This window comes from Pristiophorus japonicus, chromosome 10, assembly GCF_044704955.1.
Source record: "Pristiophorus japonicus isolate sPriJap1 chromosome 10, sPriJap1.hap1, whole genome shotgun sequence".
NCBI classification, from domain to species: Eukaryota; Metazoa; Chordata; class Chondrichthyes; family Pristiophoridae; genus Pristiophorus; species Pristiophorus japonicus.
The window spans coordinates 191,368,526-191,390,677 of NC_091986.1; the positions used below are offsets into that span (position 1 = coordinate 191,368,526).

The window sequence follows — 22,152 nt, forward strand, 5'->3', positions numbered from 1 at the left end:
TTCCGAGGGACTGCCTATGATGATGATGATACAAGCAGCCATTATGACTACACTTGGTGCAGGTGAATTCAGAGCTTGTTGTCGTCTGGTTGACAATTTTCCCTTTGCTCTCTTTTTTCCCCTCCCCTTGCCTTACTCTTTTATTTTTGCTCTTCTGTTGCTTCAATAAGTTTAGCTTCAAAGTAGGGGTGTGCCCAGACGAATTATATTGTGCTACCAGCCTCCATGCAGCAAACGGGGCTATATTTCTAACAATTGGAACCATCCTCCATGGAAACATTTACTTACTTTCAGCTGACATTAGACATCTGAAAATGAGTCCAGATCTTCTCGGTTGAGCCTTGATTGCTATGCATGAGCAGGTACTTGGTGTCTGGCATTTTTGTCATCGATTAGATTGCATGATGGTGCGAAGGCCATGGAAAGGAAGTTTTCAAGATCTTTGATGTGGCTACTGCAGACATTTTAAGTTTCTCACCTATATGGAAGAGTTTACAGAACCATTGCCTTATCCATTTTAAGTTCTACTTGATTTTGAAGCAGTGTTGATCCTATACATGTTTCCTGAGAGAGCTGAGCAGGCCTTCCGCAATGGATGAAATACTTCTTTATATAGAGATGAGTCTGAAGATAAGATGTTGTCCAATTGTTGGACTGCGTTTAGCTATGTTCCCTCAAACAGAGATAGTGATGTGTACTGTAAGTGAAGTTCTGCTGAAATATTGCCCGAGTCATCGTTAGAATTGCATGTAGGTCCTTTGGGGCAGCTTTCCCCCCTAGTGACCAGTTTGGGCCCGTATATCAAAACATTTGAATATGACCTACATTGGCTCCCAGTCCGGCAACGCCTCGATTTTAAAACATTTTATTCTTGTTTTCAGATCCCTCTGCAGCCTCGTCCCTCCCTATCTCGGAGCTCCTCCAATTCTGGACTCTTGCACATCCCTGATTTTAATCATTCCTTCAGCTGCCTAGGCCCTAAGCTCTGGAACTCTCTCCCTAAACACCTCTGTTTCCCTACCCCTCTCTCTTCCTTTAAGACGCTCCTTAAAACCAACCTCTTTGACTAAACTTTCCAAGGTCATCAGTCCTTGTATCTCCTTGTGTGTCTCCGTGTTCGATACCGCTCCTGTGAAGAGTCATGTGACACTTTGCTAAAGGCGCCATCAGATGCTGGAGAGCCCAGAGGAGCCATTACTGTAATCTGAAAGACTAATTTTGCATTTAAACCGTGTGGGCAAGTGATAACCGTCAGCTCAGGAGCAAATTGAAAAGCAGTCAATAAAACCTGCCTATTTAATAATGTGTTAATGTCTGTGACTAAAACTATCTGAATATAGCTGTTTGGTGTGCTGTACAGCAGTTTATATTGAATCCAAACTCTCTGTTGACCATTGATCAGGACTCCCTGACGTCCTAGTGAGTAAGCAACACAAAACAACCCCCACTTCATTTCCGGTTTACATGTTTAACCCCTCAAACCTTTGCTTTAGATCAGCATACAAAATGAGGCGCTTAAGTCCAAAGCAAAACACTGCGAATGCTGTAAATCTGAAATTAAAACAAAAAATGCCGGAAACACTCAACAGCTCAGTTAGCATCTGTGAGGGGAAAACACAAGTAATGTTTTGTGTGGACCCTTTGTCAGTACATCATCATATATAGGCAGTCCCTCGGAGTCGAGGATGACTTGCTTCCACACTAAAAATGAGTTCTCAGGTGACTGAAGAGTCCAATGCATGACCTATCGTCTCTGTCACAGGTGGGGTAGACGGTGGTTGAAGGAACAGGAGGGTGGGGTGTCTGGGTTGCCGTGCGCGCCTTCCGTCGTTTACGCTTGGCTTCAGCTTGCTCTCGGCGAAGAGACTCGGTATTCAGCGCCTTCCTGGATGCTTTTCCTCCATTTTGGACGGTCTTGGGCCAAGGATTCCCAGGTGCCGGTGGAGATATTACATTTTTTCAATGAGACTTTCAGGGTATCCTTGAAATGTTTCCTCTGTCCACCTGGGGCACACTTGCCGTGTCGGAGCTCCGAGTAGAGCATTTCTTGTGGGAGTCTCGTGTCGGGCATGCAGATGATGTGGTCTGTCCAACGGAGCTGATCAAGTGTGGTCAGTGCTTCGATGCTGTGGATGTTGGCCTGAGCGAGGACACTGACGTTGGTGCGTCTATCCTGCCAATGGATTTGCAGTGTTGGTGGTACTTCTCCAGTGTTTTGAGGTGCCTGCTGTACATAGTCCATGTCTCTGAGCCATATAGGAGGACAGATATCACTACTGCTCTGTAGACCATGAGCTTGGTGCTGGATTTAAGGTCCTGGTTTTCAAACACACTCTTCCTCAGGTGACCGAAGGCTGCACTGGCACACTGAAGGCAGTGTTGGATCTCATCATCTATGTCTGCTCTTGTTGACAGTAGGCTCCCAAGGTATGGAAAATGGTCCATGTTGTCCAAGGCCTTGTTGTGGATTTTGATAACCGGGAGGCAGTGCTGTATGGCGGGAGCAGGTTGGTAGAGGACCTTTGTCTTATAGATGTTTAATGTTCGGCGTATGCCTCGGTGAAGATGTTGACGATGACTTGGAGTTCGGCCTCTGAGTGTGCACAGCCGCAGGCGGCGTCTACGTACTGTAATTCGATGACAGAGGATGGGACGACCTTGGATCTGGCCTGGAGGCGGTGGAGGTTGAACAGATTCCCGTTTGTCCTGTAATTTAGCTCAACTCCAGCAGGGAGCTTGCTGAGGGTGAGATGGAGGGTGACATGCAAGCTGTGATCCTGACTGACGGATCCACCACAAACCCATTCCATGTTCGGATCGGGGTCAATCAAGGCTGTCTCATCACATCAAGGCTCTTCTCAATCTTTGTCAGTACACATCCTGAAATGTCAACTTTTCTGTTCTCTCCACAAATGTTGACTGATGAGTGTTTCCAGCATTTTCCGATTTTGTTTTATATCCCAACAGACCTCTTTTTTTTGGGGGGGGGGGGTGGAAGGGAGGAGAGGAGAGAATGTATTTGCTAATGTTGGTTGGGCCCACTCATTTTAAATGTCATATTGCACCACAATCCATGTGGAATTAGGTTTAGGCAGTGACTAAATAATATTCTAAAAATCAGTTTAAAAACCTTTAAAGAAAACCAAAATACATGGTAGGCCGACTTTATTTATATGTATCACTGAGAATACCATAGTTGTGCATGGTGACTATCTCAGAGTTGAAATCAGGCCCTTGTCTATATGTCTGAGGTACTTTTGTACAGCAAAGTGCATGTTTGAAGAATGGAAGTGTAAAATACCGTCATAGTTCAGATTAGGAAAAGGGGAGGTGCAACTAGACCTGGGTGTCATGGTACATCAGTCACTGAAAGTTGGCATGCAGGTACAGCAGGTGGTGAAGAAGGCAAATGGTATGTTGGCCTTCATAGCGAGAGGATTTGAGTATAGGAGCAGGGAGGTCTTACTGCAGTTGTACAGGGCCTTGATGAGGCCACACCTTGAATAGTGTGTATAGTTTTGGTCTCCTAATCTGAGGAACGACATTCTTGCTATTGAGGGAGTGCAACAATGGTTCAGCAGACTGATTCCCAGGATGGCAGGACTGACATATGAAGAAACACTGGATTGACGAGGCTTATAGTCACTGGAATTTAGAAGAATGAGAGGGGATCTCATAGAAACATAAAATTCTGACGGGACTGGACAGGTTAGATGCAGGAAGAATGTTCCCGATTGTTGGGGAAGTCCAGAACCAGGGGTCACAGTCTTAAGGATAAGGAGTAAGCCATTTAGGACCGAGATGGAGAAACTTCTTCACGGAGTTGTTAACCTGTGGAATTCTCTACCACAGAAAGTTGTTGAGGCCAGTTCGTTAGATATATTCAAAAGAGAGTTTCCCTCTGTCTCCCTGCATTGGTTCTCATCCCCCTGCCATATTAGTTTAACTCCTCCCCAACAGCATTAGCAAACACTCCCCCTAGGACATTGGTTCCGGTCCTGCCCAGGTGCAGACCCAGGTGCAGACCGTCCGGTTTGTACTGGTCCCACCTCCCCCAGAACCAGTTCCAATGCCCCAGGAATTTGAATCCCTCCCTGCTGCACCACTGCTCAAGCCACGTAATCATCTGCGCTATCCTGCAATTCCTACTCTGACTAGCACGTGGCACTGGTAGCAATCCCGAGATTACTACTTTTGAGGTCCTACTTTTTAATTTAGCTCCGAGCTCCTTAAATTCGTTTCGTAGGACCTCATCCCTTTTTTTTTAAACCTATGTCGTTGGTACCAATGTGCACCATGACAACTGGCTGTTCTCCCTCCCTTTTTAGAATGTCCTGCACCCGCTCCGAGACATCCTTGGCCCTTGCACCAGGGAGGCAACATACCATCCTGGAGTCTCGGTTGTGGCAGCAGAAACGCCTATCTATTCCCCTTACAATTGAATCCCCTATCACTATCGTTCTCCCACTCTTTTTCCTGCCCTCCTGTACAACAGAGCCAGTACACGGTGCCATGAACTTGGCTGCTGCTGCCCTCCCCTGATGAGTCATCCCCCCCAACAGTACCCAAAGCAGTGTATCTGTTTTGCAGGGGGATGACCACAGGGGACCCCTGCACTACCTTCCTTGCACTGCTCTTCCTGCTGGTCTTCCATTCCCTATCTGGCTGTGGACCCTTTACCTGCGGTACGACCAACTCGCTACACGTGCTACTCACGTCATTCTCAGCATCGTGGATGCTCCACAGTGAATCCACCCTCAGCTCCAACTCCGCAACGGGTGTTAAAAAAACAAGCCTGAAGGCTTTGTGTCTTAATGCAAGGCGTATCCGTAATAAGGTGGATGAATTAACTGTGCAAATAGATGTTAACAAATATGATGTGATTGGGATTACAGAGACGTGGCTCCAGGATGATCAGGGCTGGGAACTCAACATCCAGGGGTATTCAACATTCAGGAAGGATAGAATAAAAGGAAAAGGAGGTGGGGTAGCATTGCTGGTTAAGGAGGAGATTAATGCAATAGTTGGGAAGGACATTAGCTTGGATGATGTGGAATCTATATGGGTAGAGCTGCAGAACACCAAAGGGCAAAAAACGTTAGTGGGAGTTGTGTACAGACCTCCAAACAGTGGTAGTGATGTTGGGGAGGGCATCAAACAGGAAATTAGGGGTGCATACAATAAAGGTGCAGCAGTTATAATGGGTGACTTTAATATGCACATAGATTGGGCTAACCAAACTGGAAGCAATACAGTAGAGGAGGATTTCCTGGAGTGCATAAGGGATGGTTTTCTAGACCAATATGTCGAGGAACCAACTAGGGGGGAGGCCATCTTAGACTGGGTGTTGTGTAATGAGAGAGGATTAATTAGCAATCTCGTTGTGCGAGGCCCCTTGGGGAAGAGTGACCATAATATCGTGGGATTCTGCATTAGGATGGAGAATGAAACAGTTAATTCAGAGACCATGGTCCAGAACTTAAAGAAGGGTAACTTTGAAGGTATGAGGCGTGAATTGGCTAGGATAGATTGGCGAATGATACTGAAGGGGTTGACTGTGGATGGGCAATGGCAGACATTTAGAGACCGCATGGATGAACTACAACAATTGTACATCCCTGTCTGGTGTAAAAAATAAAAAAAGGGAAGGTGGCTCAACCGTGGCTATCAAGGGAAATCTGGGATAGTATTAAAGCCAAGGAAGTGGCATACAAATTGGCCAGAAATAGCAGCGAACCCGGGGACTGGGAGAAATTTAGAACTCAGCAAAGGAGGACAAAGGGTTTGATTAGTGCAGGGAAAATGGAGTACGAGAAGAAGCTTGCAGGGAACATTAAGACGGATTGCAAAAGTTTTTATAGATATGTAAAGAGAAAAAGGTTAGTAAAGACAAACGTAGGTCCCCTGCAGTCAGAATCAAGAAGTCATAACGGGGAACAAAGAAATGGCGGACCAATTGAACAAGTACTTTGGTTCGGTATTCACGAAGGAGGACACTAACAACCTTCCGGATATAAAAGGGGTCAGAGGGTCTAGTAAGGAGGAGGAACTGAGAGAAATCCTTATTAGTCGGGAAATTGTGTTGGGAAAATTGATGGGATTGAAGGCCGATAAATCCCCAGGGCCTGATGGACTGCATCCCAGAGTACTTAAGGAGGTGGCCTTGGAAATAGCGGATGCATTGACAGTCATTTTCCAACATTCCATTGACTCTGGATCAGTTCCTATGGAGTGGAGGTTAGCCAATGTAACCCCACTTTTTTAAAAAAAGGAGGGAGAGAGAAAGCAGGGAATTATAGACCGGTCAGCCTGACCTCAGTAGTGGGTAAAATGATGGAATCAATTATTAAGGATGTCATCGCAGCGCATTTGGAAAGAGGTGACATGATAGGTCCAAGTCAGCATGGATTTGTGAAAGAGAAATCATGCTTGACAAATCTTCTGGAATTCTTTGAGAATGCTTCCAGAAGAGTGGACAAGGGAGAACCAGTTGATGTGGTATATTTGGACTTTCAGAAGGCTTTCGACAAGGTCCCACACAAGAGATTAATGTGCAAAGTTAAAGCACATGGGATTGGGGGTAGTGTGCTGATATGGATTGAGAACTGGTTGTCCGACAGGAAGCAAAGAGTAGGAGTAAATGGGTACTTTTCAGAATGGCAGGCAGTGACTAGTGGGGTACCGCAAGGTTCTGTGCTGGGGCCCCAGCTGTTTACACTGTACATTAATGATTTAGACGAGGGGATTAAATGTAGTATCTCCAAATTTGCGGATGACACTAAGTTGGGTGGCAGTGTGAGCTGCGAGGAGGATGCTATGAGGCTGCAGAGCGACTTGGATAGGTTAAGTGAGTGGGCAAATGCATGGCAGATGAAGTATAATGTGGATAAATGTGAGGTTATCCACTTTGGTGGTAAAAACAGAGAGACAGACTATTATCTGAATGGTGACAGATTAGGAAAAAGGGAGGTGCAACGAGACCTGGGTGTCATGGTACATCAGTCATTGAAGGTTGGCATGCAGGTACAGCAGGCGGTTAAGAAAGCAAATGGCATGTTGGCCTTCATAGCGAGGGGATTTGAGTACAGGGGCAGGGAGGTGTTGCTACAATTGTACAGGGCCTTGGTGAGGCCACACCTGGAGTATTGTGTACAGTTTTGGTCTCCTAACTTGAGGAAGGACATTCTTGCTATTGAGGGAGTGCAGCGAAGGTTCACCAGACTGATTCCCGGGATGGCGGGACTGACCTATCAAGAAAGGCTGGATCAACTGGGCTTGTATTCACTGGAGTTCAGAAGAATGAGAGGGGACCTCATAGAAACGTTTAAAATTCTGACGGGTTTAGACAGGTTAGATGCAGGAAGAATGTTCCCAATGTTGGGGAAGTCCAGAATCAGGGGTCACAGTCTAAGGATAAGGGGTAAGCCATTTAGGACCGAGATGAGGAGAAACTTCTTCACCCAGAGAGTGGTGAACCTGTGGAATTCTCTACCACAGAAAGTTGTTGAGGCCAATTCACTAAATATATTCAAAAAGGAGTTAGATGAAGTCCTTACTACTAGGGGGATCAAGGGGTATGGCGAGAAAGCAGGAATGGGGTACTGAAGTTGCATGTTCAGCCATGAACTCATTGAATGGCGGTGCAGGCTAGAAGGGCCTACTCCTGCACCTATTTTCTATGTTTCTATGTTTCTATGTGGCCCTTACGGCTAAAAGGATCAAAGGGTATGGAGAGAAAGCAGGAATGGTGTACTGAAGTTGCATGATCAGCCATGATCATATTGAATGGTGTTGCAGGCTCGAAGGGCCAAACGCCCTACTCCTGCACCTATTTTCTATGTTTCTATGACTTGTGGGCTCTTCTCTAAGATCAAGCCATTGAGTAGTAACTACAAAATGATTCAAATTGCAAGAAATTTTTCAAACCTTTTTGAAAATTCGCAGTAACATTCTGTGATGAACGGTAACAATCCTTCTGCTTTTTAATGGTCACTGTGACTGGAAGAAATGCATGTTACTGATTGCATGACTTCTGGAAACGGAGTTGAGATTTAGCAACCAGTTAACATTCAGTACTAACCCATCCTACCCGGATTGGCCAGTCAATCATCTTCTCTTTTGCACTTCACTCCTGCTGTAACTCCAAAATAAAAGCAGCTGCACAAGCATTTTGCATCCTCTTAGAAATGCACCTCTCCATGGTATTGTGTGGCGTGTGTAGTTGGTTGGTGCATGTGTGATTGTTGTGTGTGTGGTTGTCTATGGCTTTGTGTGTGTGTGTGTGTGCATATATTGAACATCTCCCTGTAGTGTTGCTCACAGTAAGATGGATGAAATGCTGTTTTTGCAAGGACAGTAGTTTTGATGTCATTTGCCCAATATATTCTGCTATGGTGGACGTGTGTCCCTTTTAAGATACCAAAGTCTAAATGTGCTGAAGTAAATCAACTTGGCTCACTTGAGTTTAATTGTTTGATCAGAGAATGTTGTAAAGTATTTGTCAGTTTTGGCTGAAGGTCAGAAGCACCATCTAATAAGTAATTGGCATTTTTAAAAAGATTGTTTTGCTTCTATAATGAGTTGTGATATTGGGCGTGGACTCTGATGTCTGGGACCACTGACAGATGTCAGGGCTCCGAGTGTCTGGGTCCATAATATCGAAGCACTGGGAAAGGGATGATCCGGAATCTAGGAGCACTAGGAAGGAGAATGAAAGATCTGACAACAATGATGGGGAGATAGATCCAGGAGAATGTGGCTATATGCAGGCCATGAAGCACAGGAACAAAGCGCAGCTCATTAACAATAAAGAGGGAAGATTGGGGCATGCTATATTTTCCATGAGGCACACTATATTTCTATAACCTGAATGCATAAGGACTATTGAGATGTTAGCATTACATAATATATTATGTGGCAGATTCTAATGCCAGCCCATTTTGAAGCCTGGGCCTCATTAATATAAGTGGTGAGCTGCAGGCCCTGAGCGGGTGGCCCAATGCAGTTCTCTGCCTGCACAATATCAGGCAACCTGGGGGCTAATGTAACCAGGAAATAAGTAGGTGAGACAGGGCGGGTGGGGGGGAGGGGTGGAGAAGAGGTGGTGGGTGAAGGTACAATAGGTTGGTGGGTGGTGGGATGCTTCGAGACCAGGGTGGTACCTGAAGGAACCTGGCCTCAGGAAAAATAGTTTTGGCATTTATTTGAAGGGCCACTTCCACTATCCGCCAGGTTTTACTGAGCAGTGTGTCCAAGGTGGGCACTCTGCCCGGCATCAATCCTATGTTTGTCAGGGCCCCGAATTGACTAGATTACTGGGGCTTCTGCCTGATTTGGGGGGGGGGGTCTCGGCTGTCCAGTAGAAGGTCCTGGGGCAAATGGTGGTAGATCAGGAATGGAGCGGTAAGTCTACCTCCTCCATTTTAACTCTGCTACCACCCCATTTCCAGCAGACGAGAGTGTTCAAATTTCCGCCTGTGTTGCGTGGTATTTTTAAGCAATCTATCCTGACTTGCCATGAATGAGACCTAGAGAGATCCACGACTATTGACTAAACAGTATAGCAATTTTTATTAAGACAGCAGAGTATATGTATACAGCAGTGCATCCAAGCTTCGTGATCACGTCATAATAGATTAATGGCCATTGATTCACAGCTTTAAAAAAAACATATAAAAAATGATGAACACTCGATGTTAAGGTGATTGCAGTTCATTCATAGTAGACATCCAGGCCTGGCTTTATCAATTAGTCTAATTGCATTGTAATGCTGATGTGTTTTGCATGTAAACAATTGCTGCATTCTCTCTCAAAGGTCATTTAAAAAAAAAGCAAACCAAGCACAAGACTTTATTTCTAGAGGGATATAATTTAAAAAGTAGCGATGTTATGCTAACCTTCGAGGCCACATGAGTACTGTGAGCTGTTGTGGTTGCCATATTATAAAAAGGGATATGGAGGTACTGGAGAGGGTGCAGAGAAGATTTACAAGGATAATACCAGAATTGTGAGGTTATACCTATCATGAAAGGATAAACAGGCTGGGTCTCTCTTTCTCCTGAGGGGTTACCGAATAGAGGTCTTTAAAACCATGAAAGGTTTTGATAGAATAAACACAGAGCCAGTGTTTGCATTTGTGCGGAAGGGCAAAACTAGAGGCCATCAATATAAGATGGTCACCAAGAAATCCAATAGGGAATTCAGCTACTACTTTACCCAGAGAGTGGTGAACATTTGGCACTGGGAGTGGTTGAGGCAAATAGTGCAGATAAATATATGAGGGAGCGGTGAATAGAGGATTATGCTGGTGGGTAGGAGAGGAAAGATTGGGGGAGGCTCATGTGGAACATAAATGCCGGCCTGGGCTGAATGGCCTGTGGTGTATATTCAATGTAAACATCCTTCTCAATAAAGACAGATCTGTTAAAGTAAAGGGTGACCCATTATCTCGTCAATTTGTGTATAATTTCAGTGTAACTATTTGTACTGCACTTTGTCAGACATATGCAGGTCAAGCCCCCCCCCCCCCCACCCCCCTCCCATGCTCCGTCTGTTCGCCCGACTACCGCCCTGTACCGGCCCGGCCCCGAATTGTTCCCTCCACATGTTGCCGAGAAGCAGGACTTGAGGCCCGAGACTCTTCTGAGGCCTCAACTCTCCCCCACCATCCCGCCCCCACTCTCTTTCCCGCCCCCTGCACCCCCACTCTTTATCCCCCCGCCCCCACTCTTTATCCCCCCGCGCCCCCACTCTCTTTCCCGCCCCCTGCACCCCCACTCTTTATCCCCCCGCCCCCACTCTTTATCCCCCCGCCCCCACTCTTTATCCCCCCGCCCCCACTCTTTATCCCCCCGCCCCCACTCTTTATCCCCCCGCGCCCCCACTCTTTATCCCCCCGCGCCCCCACTCTCTTTCCCCCCCCGCGCCCCCACTCTCTTTCCCCCCCCGCGCCCCCACTCTCTTTCCCCCCCCGCGCCCCCACTCTCTTTCCCCCCCCGCGCCCCCACTCTCTTTCCCCCCCCGCGCCCCCACTCTCTTTCCCCCCCCGCGCCCCCACTCTCTTTCCCCCCCCGCGCCCCCACTCTCTTTCCCCCCCCGCGCCCCCACTCTCTTTCCCCCCCCGCGCCCCCACTCTCTTTCCCCCCCCGCGCCCCCACTCTCTTTCCCCCCCGCGCCCCCACTCTCTTTCCCCCCCCCGCGCCCCCACTCTCTTTCCCCCCCCGCGCCCCCACTCTCTTTCCCCCCCCGCGCCCCCACTCTCTTTCCCCCCCCGCGCCCCCACTCTCTTTCCCCCCCCGCGCCCCCACTCTCTTTCCCCCCGCGCCCCCACTCTCTTTCCCCCCCCGCGCCCCCACTCTCTTTCCCCCCCCGCGCCCCCACTCTCTTTCCCCCCCCGCGCCCCCACTCTCTTTCCCCCCCCGCGCCCCCACTCTCTTTCCCCCCCCGCGCCCCCACTCTCTTTCCCCCCCCGCGCCCCCACTCTCTTTCCCCCCCCGCGCCCCCACTCTTTATCCCCCCGCGCCCCCACTCTCTTTCCCCCCCCCGCGCCCCCACTCTCTTTCCCCCCCCGCGCCCCCACTCTCTTTCCCCCCCCGCGCCCCCACTCTCTTTCCCCCCCCGCGCCCCCACTCTCTTTCCCCCCCCGCGCCCCCACTCTCTTTCCCCCCCCGCGCCCCCACTCTCTTTCCCCCCCCGCGCCCCCACTCTCTTTCCCCCCCCGCGCCCCCACTCTCTTTCCCCCCCGCGCCCCCACTCTCTTTCCCCCCCCCCCGCGCCCCCACTCTCTCCCCCCCCCCCCCGCGCCCCCACTCTCTTTCTCCCCCCCCCCACGCCCCCACTCTCTTTCTCCCCCCCCCCACGCCCCCACTCTCTTCCCCCCCCCCGCGCCCCCACTCTTTCCCCCCCCCGCGCCCCCACTCTCTTTCCCCCCCCCGCGCCCCCACTCTCTTTCCCCCCCCGCGCCCCCACTCTCTTTCCCCCCCCCGCGCCCCCACTCTCTTTCCCCCCCCGCGCCCCCACTCTCTTTCCCCCCCCCGCGCCCCCACTCTCTTTCCCCCCCCGCGCCCCCACTCTCTTTCCCCCCCGCGCCCCCACTCTCTTTTCCCCCCCGCGCCCCCACTCTCTTTCCCCCCCCGCGCCCCCACTCTCTTTCCCCCCCCCGCGCCCCCACTCTCTTTCCCCCCCCCCCGCGCCCCCACTCTCTTTCCCCCCCCGCGCCCCCACTCTCTTTCCCCCCCCGCGCCCCCACTCTCTTTCCCCCCCCCGCGCCCCCACTCTCTTTCCCCCCCCGCGCCCCCACTCTCTTTCCCCCCCCCGCGCCCCCACTCTCTTCCCCCCCCCGCGCCCCCACTCTCTTCCCCCCCCCGCGCCCCCACTCTCTTCCCCCCCCCGCGCCCCCACTCTCTTTCCCCCCCGCGCCCCCACTCTCTTTCCCCCCCCGCGCCCCCACTCTCTTTCCCCCCCCGCGCCCCCACTCTCTTTCCCCCCCCGCGCCCCCACTCTCTTTCCCCCCCCCGCGCCCCCACTCTCTTTCCCCCCCCCGCGCCCCCACTCTCTTTCCCCCCCCCGCGCCCCCACTCTCTTCCCCCCCCCGCGCCCCCACTCTCTTCCCCCCCCCGCGCCCCCACTCTCTTCCCCCCCCCGCGCCCCCACTCTCTTTCCCCCCCCGCGCCCCCACTCTCTTTCCCCCCCCGCGCCCCCACTCTCTTTCCCCCCCCGCGCCCCCACTCTCTTTCCCCCCCCGCGCCCCCACTCTCTTTCCCCCCCCGCGCCCCCACTCTCTTTCCCCCCCCGCGCCCCCACTCTCTTTCCCCCCCCGCGCCCCCACTCTCTTTCCCCCCCCGCGCCCCCACTCTCTTTCCCCCCCCGCGCCCCCACTCTCTTTCCCCCCCCGCGCCCCCACTCTCTTTCCCCCCCCGCGCCCCCACTCTCTTTCCCCCCCCGCGCCCCCACTCTCTTTCCCCCCCCGCGCCCCCACTCTCTTTCCCCCCCCGCGCCCCCACTCTCTTTCCCCCCCCGCGCCCCCACTCTCTTTCCCCCCCCGCGCCCCCACTCTCTTTCCCCCCCCGCGCCCCCACTCTCTTTCCCCCCCCCGCGCCCCCACTCTCTTTCCCCCCCCGCGCCCCCACTCTCTTCCCCCCCCGCGCCCCCACTCTCTTTCCCCCCCCGCGCCCCCACTCTCTTTCCCCCCCGCGCCCCCACTCTCTTTCCCCCCCCGCGCCCCCACTCTCTTTCCCCCCCCGCGCCCCCACTCTCTTTCCCCCCCCGCGCCCCCACTCTCTTTCCCCCCCCGCGCCCCCACTCTCTTTCCCCCCCCCGCGCCCCCACTCTCTTTCCCCCCCCGCGCCCCCACTCTCTTTCCCCCCCCGCGCCCCCACTCTCTTTCCCCCCCCCGCGCCCCCACTCTCTTTCCCCCCCCGCGCCCCCACTCTCTTTCCCCCCCCCGCGCCCCCACTCTCTTTCCCCCCCCCGCGCCCCCACTCTCTTTCCCCCCCCCGCGCCCCCACTCTCTTTCCCCCCCCCGCGCCCCCACTCTCTTTCCCCCCCCGCGCCCCCACTCTCTTTCTCCCCCCCCCGCGCCCCCACTCTCTTTCCCCCCCCCGCGCCCCCACTCTCTTTCCCCCCCCCGCGCCCCCACTCTCTTCCCCTCCCCTTCCTCCGAAAGGGTGGTGGAAGAGAGAGAGACTAGGGAGACTGATCACATTCTTCCAACCCACTACAGGGGACATCGTTAGAGTGGTCACGATCCGCACACAATGCCTGCCCCATCTATGATCAGGGGGGAGGGGGAGGCCATTTTTTTCAGTACTAATAAGCGCATCCATAAGTCATGGAGCTCATCTGTTAAATTGGGATAGTTGGTCCTCTTGAAAGCCCTGGCAGAACGTTTTGCACCCACCCAATCTGCTCCAGCTCCTCTTATTCCCTATCATTTCCCCAATAGCAAGTTTTGTCTCCTCATCGCTGCTCATGCTTCCCTTATTCCCTGTCATTCTGCCTTCTGGTCATGCTAAAATATAAGTTTTTAAATACTTCTGCTGAAGCTAATTTATAATGTATGAATAAACCATCAAAGGTTTATTCACTGCATGCTTATTAATGCATTATCACAAACACTTGCGTTTTTGCCTGACTGTCAGTGTTTCCGTGCCCTCTTTTTTTTTAAAAGAAAAATTATGGAATGATGAATTCTGAGCTTTGGGCAAAAGGAAAATAATGTTATTTTGTGCGTCCCTGCAGCTTGAAGACGATATAGTTGCCAAAGATCATTACTTCAGCACCATGAAGAACTTTGCACTTCAGCTTTCTTCGGAAGACTGGATGGTGCTAGAATTCTCGCAGCTGGGATTTATAGGTAAACAAAATCTCTTTGATTCCGAAAATAACGAAAAAAACACAACTGGTAACGTCTGTGTATTTTAATGTCAAAGTCATGACAGAAATACCACAGGGAAAAAATGTTGGATTAGTAGCTAAGGGCTAGACTTTCTCCAAAGCCCTCACCACCTGATTGCTACCCAGCAAAGACTATTAAGCTTCTGCAATTAACGCTGGGGCAAGTTTCCATTTAATGAGGGAAGAAATACCGGCCGGCGAGAAAATGGATCATGCGCCAAGATTCTTGGCGGCTTCTCAGCGGTTAAAGCTGAAACTAGGGGAAACGGGCAGTTCTTATCTGAATGGACGATAAGGAATATTCCAACCGTGGATAGCCAAGGGGCTATAGGAGGGGAGGAACTTAATCACAATCACTAAGGAGGTGGTACTCAATACGATAACGGGACTAAAGGCAGATAAATCCCCTGGACCTGATGGCTTGCATCCTAGGGTCTTAAGAGAAGTAGCGGCAGGGATTGTGGATGCATTGGTTGTAATTTACCAAAATTCCCTGGATTCTGGGAAGTCTTGTTACAGCTATATAAAGTATTGGTGAGGCCACACCTGGAATACTGCGTGCAATTTTGGTTTCCATATTTATGAAAGGATATACTTGCTTTGGAGGCAGTTCAGAGAAGGTTCACTAGGTTGATTCCGGAGATGAGGGGGTTGACATGAAGCAAGGTTGAGTAGGTTGGGCCTCTGCTCATTGGAATTCAGAAGAATGAGAGGTGATCTTATTGAAACGTATAAGATTATGAGGAGGTTTGACAAGGTGGATGCAGAGAGAATGTTTCCACTCATGGGGGAGACTAGAACTAGAGGGCATGATCTTAGAATAAGGGACCGCCCATTTAAAACAGAGATGAGGAGAAATTTCTTCTCTCAGAAGGTTATAAATCTATGGAATTCGCTGCCTCAGAGAGCTGTGGAAGCTGGGACGTTGAATAAATTTAAGACCAAAATAGACAGTTTCTTAAACAATAAGGGGATAAGGGTTTTTGGGGAGCGGGTGGGGAAGTGGAGCTGAGTCCATGATCAGATCAGTCATGATCTTATTAAATGGTGGAGCAGGCTCAAGGGGCCATATGGCCTACTCCTGTTGCTAGTTCTTATGCTCTTATTTAAAATTTAGTCCGAGGCTGCAGTTGGGCCTAGGGAGGGGGGAAAAAACAAAAAGTATTTTTTCCACTTTTTAAAAAAATAAAAAGTTAAACATTCCGAAGATAGTTTTAAATGTAATCGCCATTTTAGAATTGAAGAATTTAAAAAAACCTTTAACTTACCTTTCTTTGCCCTGTTTCAGGCTGCTTCCCATAGGTGGTTTCCTTGGCGATCTATTTGTCCAAGTTTTGATCCTGCCGCTTTTCTCAGTGGTGCACACAGGTGCACGTGGGCGGTTTGTTCCTCGCCGATCTTTTTGAAATGTGGCCGATTCTACTTAAAGATTAAGGGGGAAACTTTTGCCGGGCGGTTTCTCTTCCAAAAACACCTGTACCACTGAGAAAACTGTCGCAAATGAAGGCGAAAGTCTCCCCCTATGAATAATAAAAGCACTATAATTTAATCTATTTGCATATCATTTGTTAGCGTTTATAATTATTTTAAATAAAACAAAGTATCATTTTGCAGAATGCCATTTCAAACTGCATATTTTCCACCTCCGTAAAAATGCCCGCTTGTGCTTCTACCATCTGCCACTGAATCCTAATCCATGCCTATCATTTCTCAGTTTCTCTCATTCTCTCCCCGCTCACTTTTTCTGTGTTTTTTTTTATTCATTCACGGGATGTGGACGTCACTGCGAGGCCAGCATTTATTGCCCATCCCTAATTGCCCTTGAGAAGGTGGGGGTGAGTCGCTGCCTTGAACCGCTGCAGTCCGTGTGGTGCATGCACTCTCGCAGTGCTGTTGGGGAAGGAGTTCCAAGATTTTGACCCAGCACTGATGAAGGAACGGCAATATATTTCCAAGTCAGGATGGTGTGTGACTTGGAGGGGAACTTGGTGGTGGTGGTGGTGGTGTTCCTATGCGTCTGCTGCCCTCGTCCTTCTAGGTGATAGAGGTCACGGGTTTGGGTGGTGCTGTTGAAGTATGCTTCTCAAACTCCAGTAAATCCAAAATCAGTTCATAATGTTCATACATTTTTGAGGTAGGCATCCAGTCCTGTAGGTAACCACATCAAAACAATTAAGGAAATAGAAGGGGCAAAATGTGTGGGCCACATTCACTTTCTCTCAAAATCCCATACACTCCTTGGCCTGTTCTTGCCAAGCTCCACTGACTCTATGTCCCCCAGCACATCGACTTTAGGCTCCTTGACCTTGGCCTTATTTTCAAATTGTTCCATGGACTTTCCCCACATTCTTCTGAGCAGCGCCTCATCTGTACGTTCCAACCCGTGCACACTACGCCTCTGACTCCAGGCTACCGCTTGTACCCCACTCCCTCCACTGCTTCAGTCATTATGTCCATGGCTCTTCAGATTCTCCCATTGCCACTTCACTCTGTTCGATTGTTGTTATGGTTCTTTCTTCCCGCCCCCCCCCCCCCCCACCCATGGTAGTGTTTTGCATCCAGCTTGCTAGTTTCCTCCTCCCCCAGTGAAGCACTTTGAAATGTTGTTCTACATGAAGGAAGCTATATAAATGCCAATTACAGTTGAGTGTTTTTCATTCTCGGTCAAAATCTTAAACACAAAGCTGCAGGAATTTCATTTGCGCTTTTACACGTTTAAAGAAATGTGACAATCCCAGAGGATTGGACTTTCTGTATATATTGCACATTTTCTCCCTTCGGGACCCTTGATACTTTTCTTGTGGACAATCCACAAAGTAACTTAATGTTTTAGGCAGAAGACCATTGGCCCATCTAACCTACCCTTCCAAACCACTGACAATTTCCTTACCATGATCCTGGAATAAATAGCCCAGTGTCAGTCAATGGCTCAGTGATGGCACTCTTGCCTCTGTGTCAAAGGGTTGTGGGTTGAAGTCCTACTCCAGGGACTTGAGCACAAAAATCTAGGCTGACACTCCAGTGCAGTGCTGAGGGAGAGCTGCACTGTCGGATGAGACATTAAACCGAGGTCCTGTCTGCTCTCAAGTGGACTTAAAAGATCCCATGGCACTATTTTGACGAAGAGGAGGGGAGTGTTATCCTTGATGTCTTGGCCAATATTTATCCCTCACTCAACATCATAAAAACAGATTATCTGTTTGTGGGAGCTTGCTGTGCACAAATTGGCTGCCACTTTTCCCACATTACCACAGTGACTACACTCCAAAAGTACTTCATTGGCTGTAAAGCCCTTTGAGATGTCCAATGGTCGTGAACGATGCTATATAAATGCAAATCTTTTTTTTTTCTTTGTATCCTCTGTCCTAATCGGAATTTGTTCACTCCATTTTGGAAAACCTGCCATGGGCTTTCTGTTTCACCATGTATGGAAATTGTGCATATATTAACTATATAATAAAGAAATAAGCTGGTTGAGACTGGAGTACATTGATAACCTCCTTATGGTTCCCATTCTTTTAAAATTTAGTAGTGATACATAGTTACATACAAATGAGGCACTGTTACATACATGCAAATGAGACAAGTAATATTTTGTTTACCATGCCCTGTAATGTAATGCTACAACATATAAACATTGCAGGGTGTAACATTTTTAGAAAAGATAGAGTGGGGAAAAGGGGAGGTGGAGTAGTTGTACATATTAGGGATAACATAGTGGCAGTAGAAAAAAGTGACGCAGCCAATAGCAAGACAAAAATAGAATCCATTTGGATAGAGATAAAAGATAATAAAGGATCAATCACACTGTAGTCTACAGACCACCTAATAGTGGAAGGGAGGTGGGGGAAAAAAATATGCAGACAAATTAGGGAAATGAGTAAAAAAAACATCGAATAATAATCATGGGGGTTTCACCGACCCCGATATTAATTGGACAGAGAGGTAGGTAAAGGAGATAAGGGAATGGGGTTCCTACAATGTGTACAGGACTCCTTTCTAACCAAATATGTAAAAAGCCCAACAAGGGAGGATTCGCTATTGGATCTAGTAATGGGGAATGAACTAGAGCAGGTAAGAAAAGTAAACGTAGGAGAACATCTAGGCAATAGTGGCCATAATATACGCTTTAAGATAATAAAGTCAAGGTGGGGTAGAGGAACAAAGGGATCTCAGCGTACAAATACACCAATCACTAAAAGTTGCGACACAAGTTAGCAAGGCTATAAGAAAAGCAAAGCAAGCACTAGGGTTTATTTCTCGAGGTATAGAATTGAAAAGTAGGGAAGTTGTGCTAAACCTGTATCGAATCTTTGTTAGACCACACTTCGAGTACTGCTTACAGTTCTGATCACCATATTATAAAAAGGATAGAGGCACTGGAGAGGGTGCAGAAAAGATTTACAAGGATGATGCCAGAAATGTGAGGGTATACCTATCAGGAAAGGATTACCAGGCTGGGTCTCTTTTTTTTCTCTTGAAAAAAAGAAGGCTGAGGGGTGACCTAATAGATGTCTTTAAAATTATGAAAGGTTTTGATAGAATGAGGGCAAAATTATGCCTCCGACCCGAAAATGTTTTGCGAAAATACCTGGTGGTTCGGATGCATCTTTGATTCTGGTCGGAGGTTTCATTCGATGCACAACGTATGGAAAAGTGACTTCCCTGTATGTACGGAAATGCTGGAATCATGTGGGCCTGGGCCACCAATCACTAACTCGTATTCTCATTGATAATGGGAACTCCGTTTTTAAGAGTTCCCATTACTATCAATGAGAATAATCCCCTAAAACAAGAAACATAACATAATAAATTAAAAAAACACCTCGCATATTTAAAATGTATTGAAATAAAAGTTAAGTAACTATTAGAAAAAAAAAATATTTGCTGGAATTTTTTTTTAATGTGTTTTAATAGGGTTTAAAATCAACTTGCCTGAATGGACAGGGTTTTTAAACATGTGTGATTAAATTTAGTTTTTATATGTTTTAAAACGTACACTGGCAAAAGTAGGCTATGTGCCTGCTTTTACCAGGCGTAAGAAATTGGCGGACGTTCGCCGGGCATGATATGGGCAAATAGTCCAATCTCTCCCGCGTGGATGTCCTTCTCCCGGGGATGCGGAGGATCTGGAGGATCTATCAAGAGAAATCTTGACAGATTGGAAAAGCTGGTTTTCGGCGCATGCACATCGCCCCCAGAAAACCGGCTTTTGTGAGGCCTCGCTGGGTTCGTACAGACCTGGTGAGGCCGGAATTTAGGCCCAATTTTTCCACTTGTGGAGAGGAGCTTAACTGGAGGCCATCAATATAAGATAGTTATCAAGAAATCCAATAGGGCATTCAGAAGAAACTTCTTTACCCAGAGAGTGGTGAGAATGTGGTATTCGCCACCACAGGGAATGGTTGAAGCAAACAGTATAGATGCATTTAAGGGGAGACTAGACTGACATATGAGGGAGAAGGGAATAGAGGGTTATGCTGATAGATTTAGATGAGGAAAGATGGAAGGAGGCTTGAATGGGCCATAAATGCTGACATGGACTGGTTGGGCCAAAGATCTATTTCTGTGTCATAAATCCTATGTAATCCAGTGTAATTTAAATCGACCTGATCTTTCTCATCCCTGTAAATTATGTACAGAAATTCTAATTTAAATTTAAAAAATCAAAGTACTGGAGGACATGGTGTGGTGTATTTATGTCTGTGAAATAATATCGTTGCTGTTGAGAAATCCCAAATGGAAAGAATAAATATTAATCTTTTGACTTCCAGCAATGCATGGGGATTCTGGGCTCTCTCAGGCACTCATTTTAAAACATTCAGCTCTCACACAATGAACTACTGATCTCTTCCAGGTCATTCCCAGTGGAAACAAATAACCGGGCCAATGTTACAAAAATGTAAAACCGGGAGTAACATTGATACTGTTCTTAAACAGATTTGCTGCACTATTGTTTGAGGACTCGCTATAAAAGAGAGATCCACTTGTGAATGACAGCAGACTTCAAACTTTCATTCTTTTTATTAAGGGGTTTTCTTTGTCATGTGGAGGATTGGATGTGCTCCTTAATAATGCTTCCTTGTTAGAACTTTTCTGATACTACATTAATCATTATCTGGCCGTCAGAAGTGTCTGTTGCTCTAATCTATCTGTTTAATCTCATTTTATCTGCATCTTTAAGTCTTTATTTTCCTCTCCGTATTAATTCATAATCCTATCAACCCTTAAGATCATTCCATTTCATTTACCATTGTAAGAAGCAACTTGCTGCTAGTGTGCAACTCTATCAAAAAGCAGCAGCCGCTGGCTCAATTAATAATTTTAAATCTAAGATTGATAGATTTTTGGTAGCCAAGGGTCTTAAGCGATATGGAGCCAAGGTAGGTAATTGATGTTAGGATACAGATAAAGATCAGCCATGATCTCATTGAATGGCAGAACAAGCTCGAGGGGCTGAATAGCGTACTCCTGTTTCTATGGGCCCAAGTTTCGGGCCGCGCCTAAAATGGCTCAGCCCGGACCTGGACATCCATTTCTCATGCCACAAAGTGCGCCTAAAAAATAACGTACCTATTTTCCGGCTCCCTGCAGGTCCTCTGGAGCTGGGCATGGCGCAGCACGAGCTGTGGGTGCCGGAGCCAGGTCCCTGCAGAAAACAGTGCTACAGTGGGCGCGCATGTGCAGTAGCTCCAGGCGCCCAAAACTGTGGGAGGGGCCCAAAGCACGCAGTCCCTAGTCCTGGCCGAATGGCCTCACTGGGGCTGCGTGGATAAGGATCCTCCCACCCGACCCGACCCCCGCTCTCTTTCTCTCTTTCCCCTCTCCCCCCCCCCCCCCCCCGAGACCCGACGTCACCTACCTGTAAATCCAGCCCGAAGTCTTGGGCCCGGCCGTTCAGCCTCCTTCCCCCTCCCTCCTCTCTCCTTCCCTCTCTCCTTCCCTCCCTCCCTCCCCTCCTCTCTCCTTCCCTCCCTCCCCTCCGCCCCTCCCTCCCTCCCTCCTCTCTCCGCCCCTCGCTGTCAGAAACACAGACACTGACAGACAGAGAGATAGAGACACACACACAGACAGAGACACTTGGGGGGCCGTCCCAGCACGCTGTTGGAGGACTCCCGGTGCTGCAGAAAATATAAGTAGAAAATGTTATGTTTTGTTTTTTTTTCAATTTTTAAAATTTTTTTTTTGGTTGATTTATTGGTTGATTTATTGATGTATTTATCATTTATTATTGATGGCTCTTTATTGGTAAAACTGAATTGTTTAATGTTTGTAAACTTCCCCTTTAAACCCCCCCCCCACCGCCCCCATTCCCTACGCCTGATTTGTAACCTACGCCTGATTTTCTAAAGTGTCGACAAGGTTTTTTCGAACGTACAAAAATCTACACTTACTCCATTCTAAGTTAGTTTGGAGTAAGTTTTCACTGCCTAAACTTTGAAAACAGGCGTAAGTGGCCGGACACGCCCCCTTTTGAAAAAAAAATTCTGTTTGAAAGTGAAACTGTTCTAACTGACGAGAACTGGAGCAAACTAAATGCCGAGAATTCAAATTTCTAAGATACTCCATTCTAAACCAGTTGCTCCAAAAAAAAACAGGACCAACTCAGGCCGAAACTTGGCCCCATATTCCTAAAGAATTTCAGACTTCATTGCTGTCATTTTGAAGGCATCACATTTTCCCAAATAACTGGTATTCCTCATATAGTGAGTTCTGGTGCTTGGCTTGTCCTTTCAGAGAAAGCAAATTAAGTCTCTG

At 48.5% G+C, this 22,152-nt stretch overlaps 1 protein-coding gene across 1 annotated transcript in view; it reads left to right on the forward strand.

Annotated features, from left to right (window-relative positions):
* The window catches only part of mgat4a (alpha-1,3-mannosyl-glycoprotein 4-beta-N-acetylglucosaminyltransferase A), a 281,493-nt gene that overhangs the window by 214,847 nt on the left and 44,494 nt on the right, over window positions 1–22,152 (forward strand). The window contains exon 8 of the mRNA XM_070892430.1: window positions 14,239–14,353. Within this exon, the coding sequence (XP_070748531.1) occupies window positions 14,239–14,353 (115 nt within the window). The remainder of the gene's footprint in view (window positions 1–14,238; window positions 14,354–22,152) is intronic.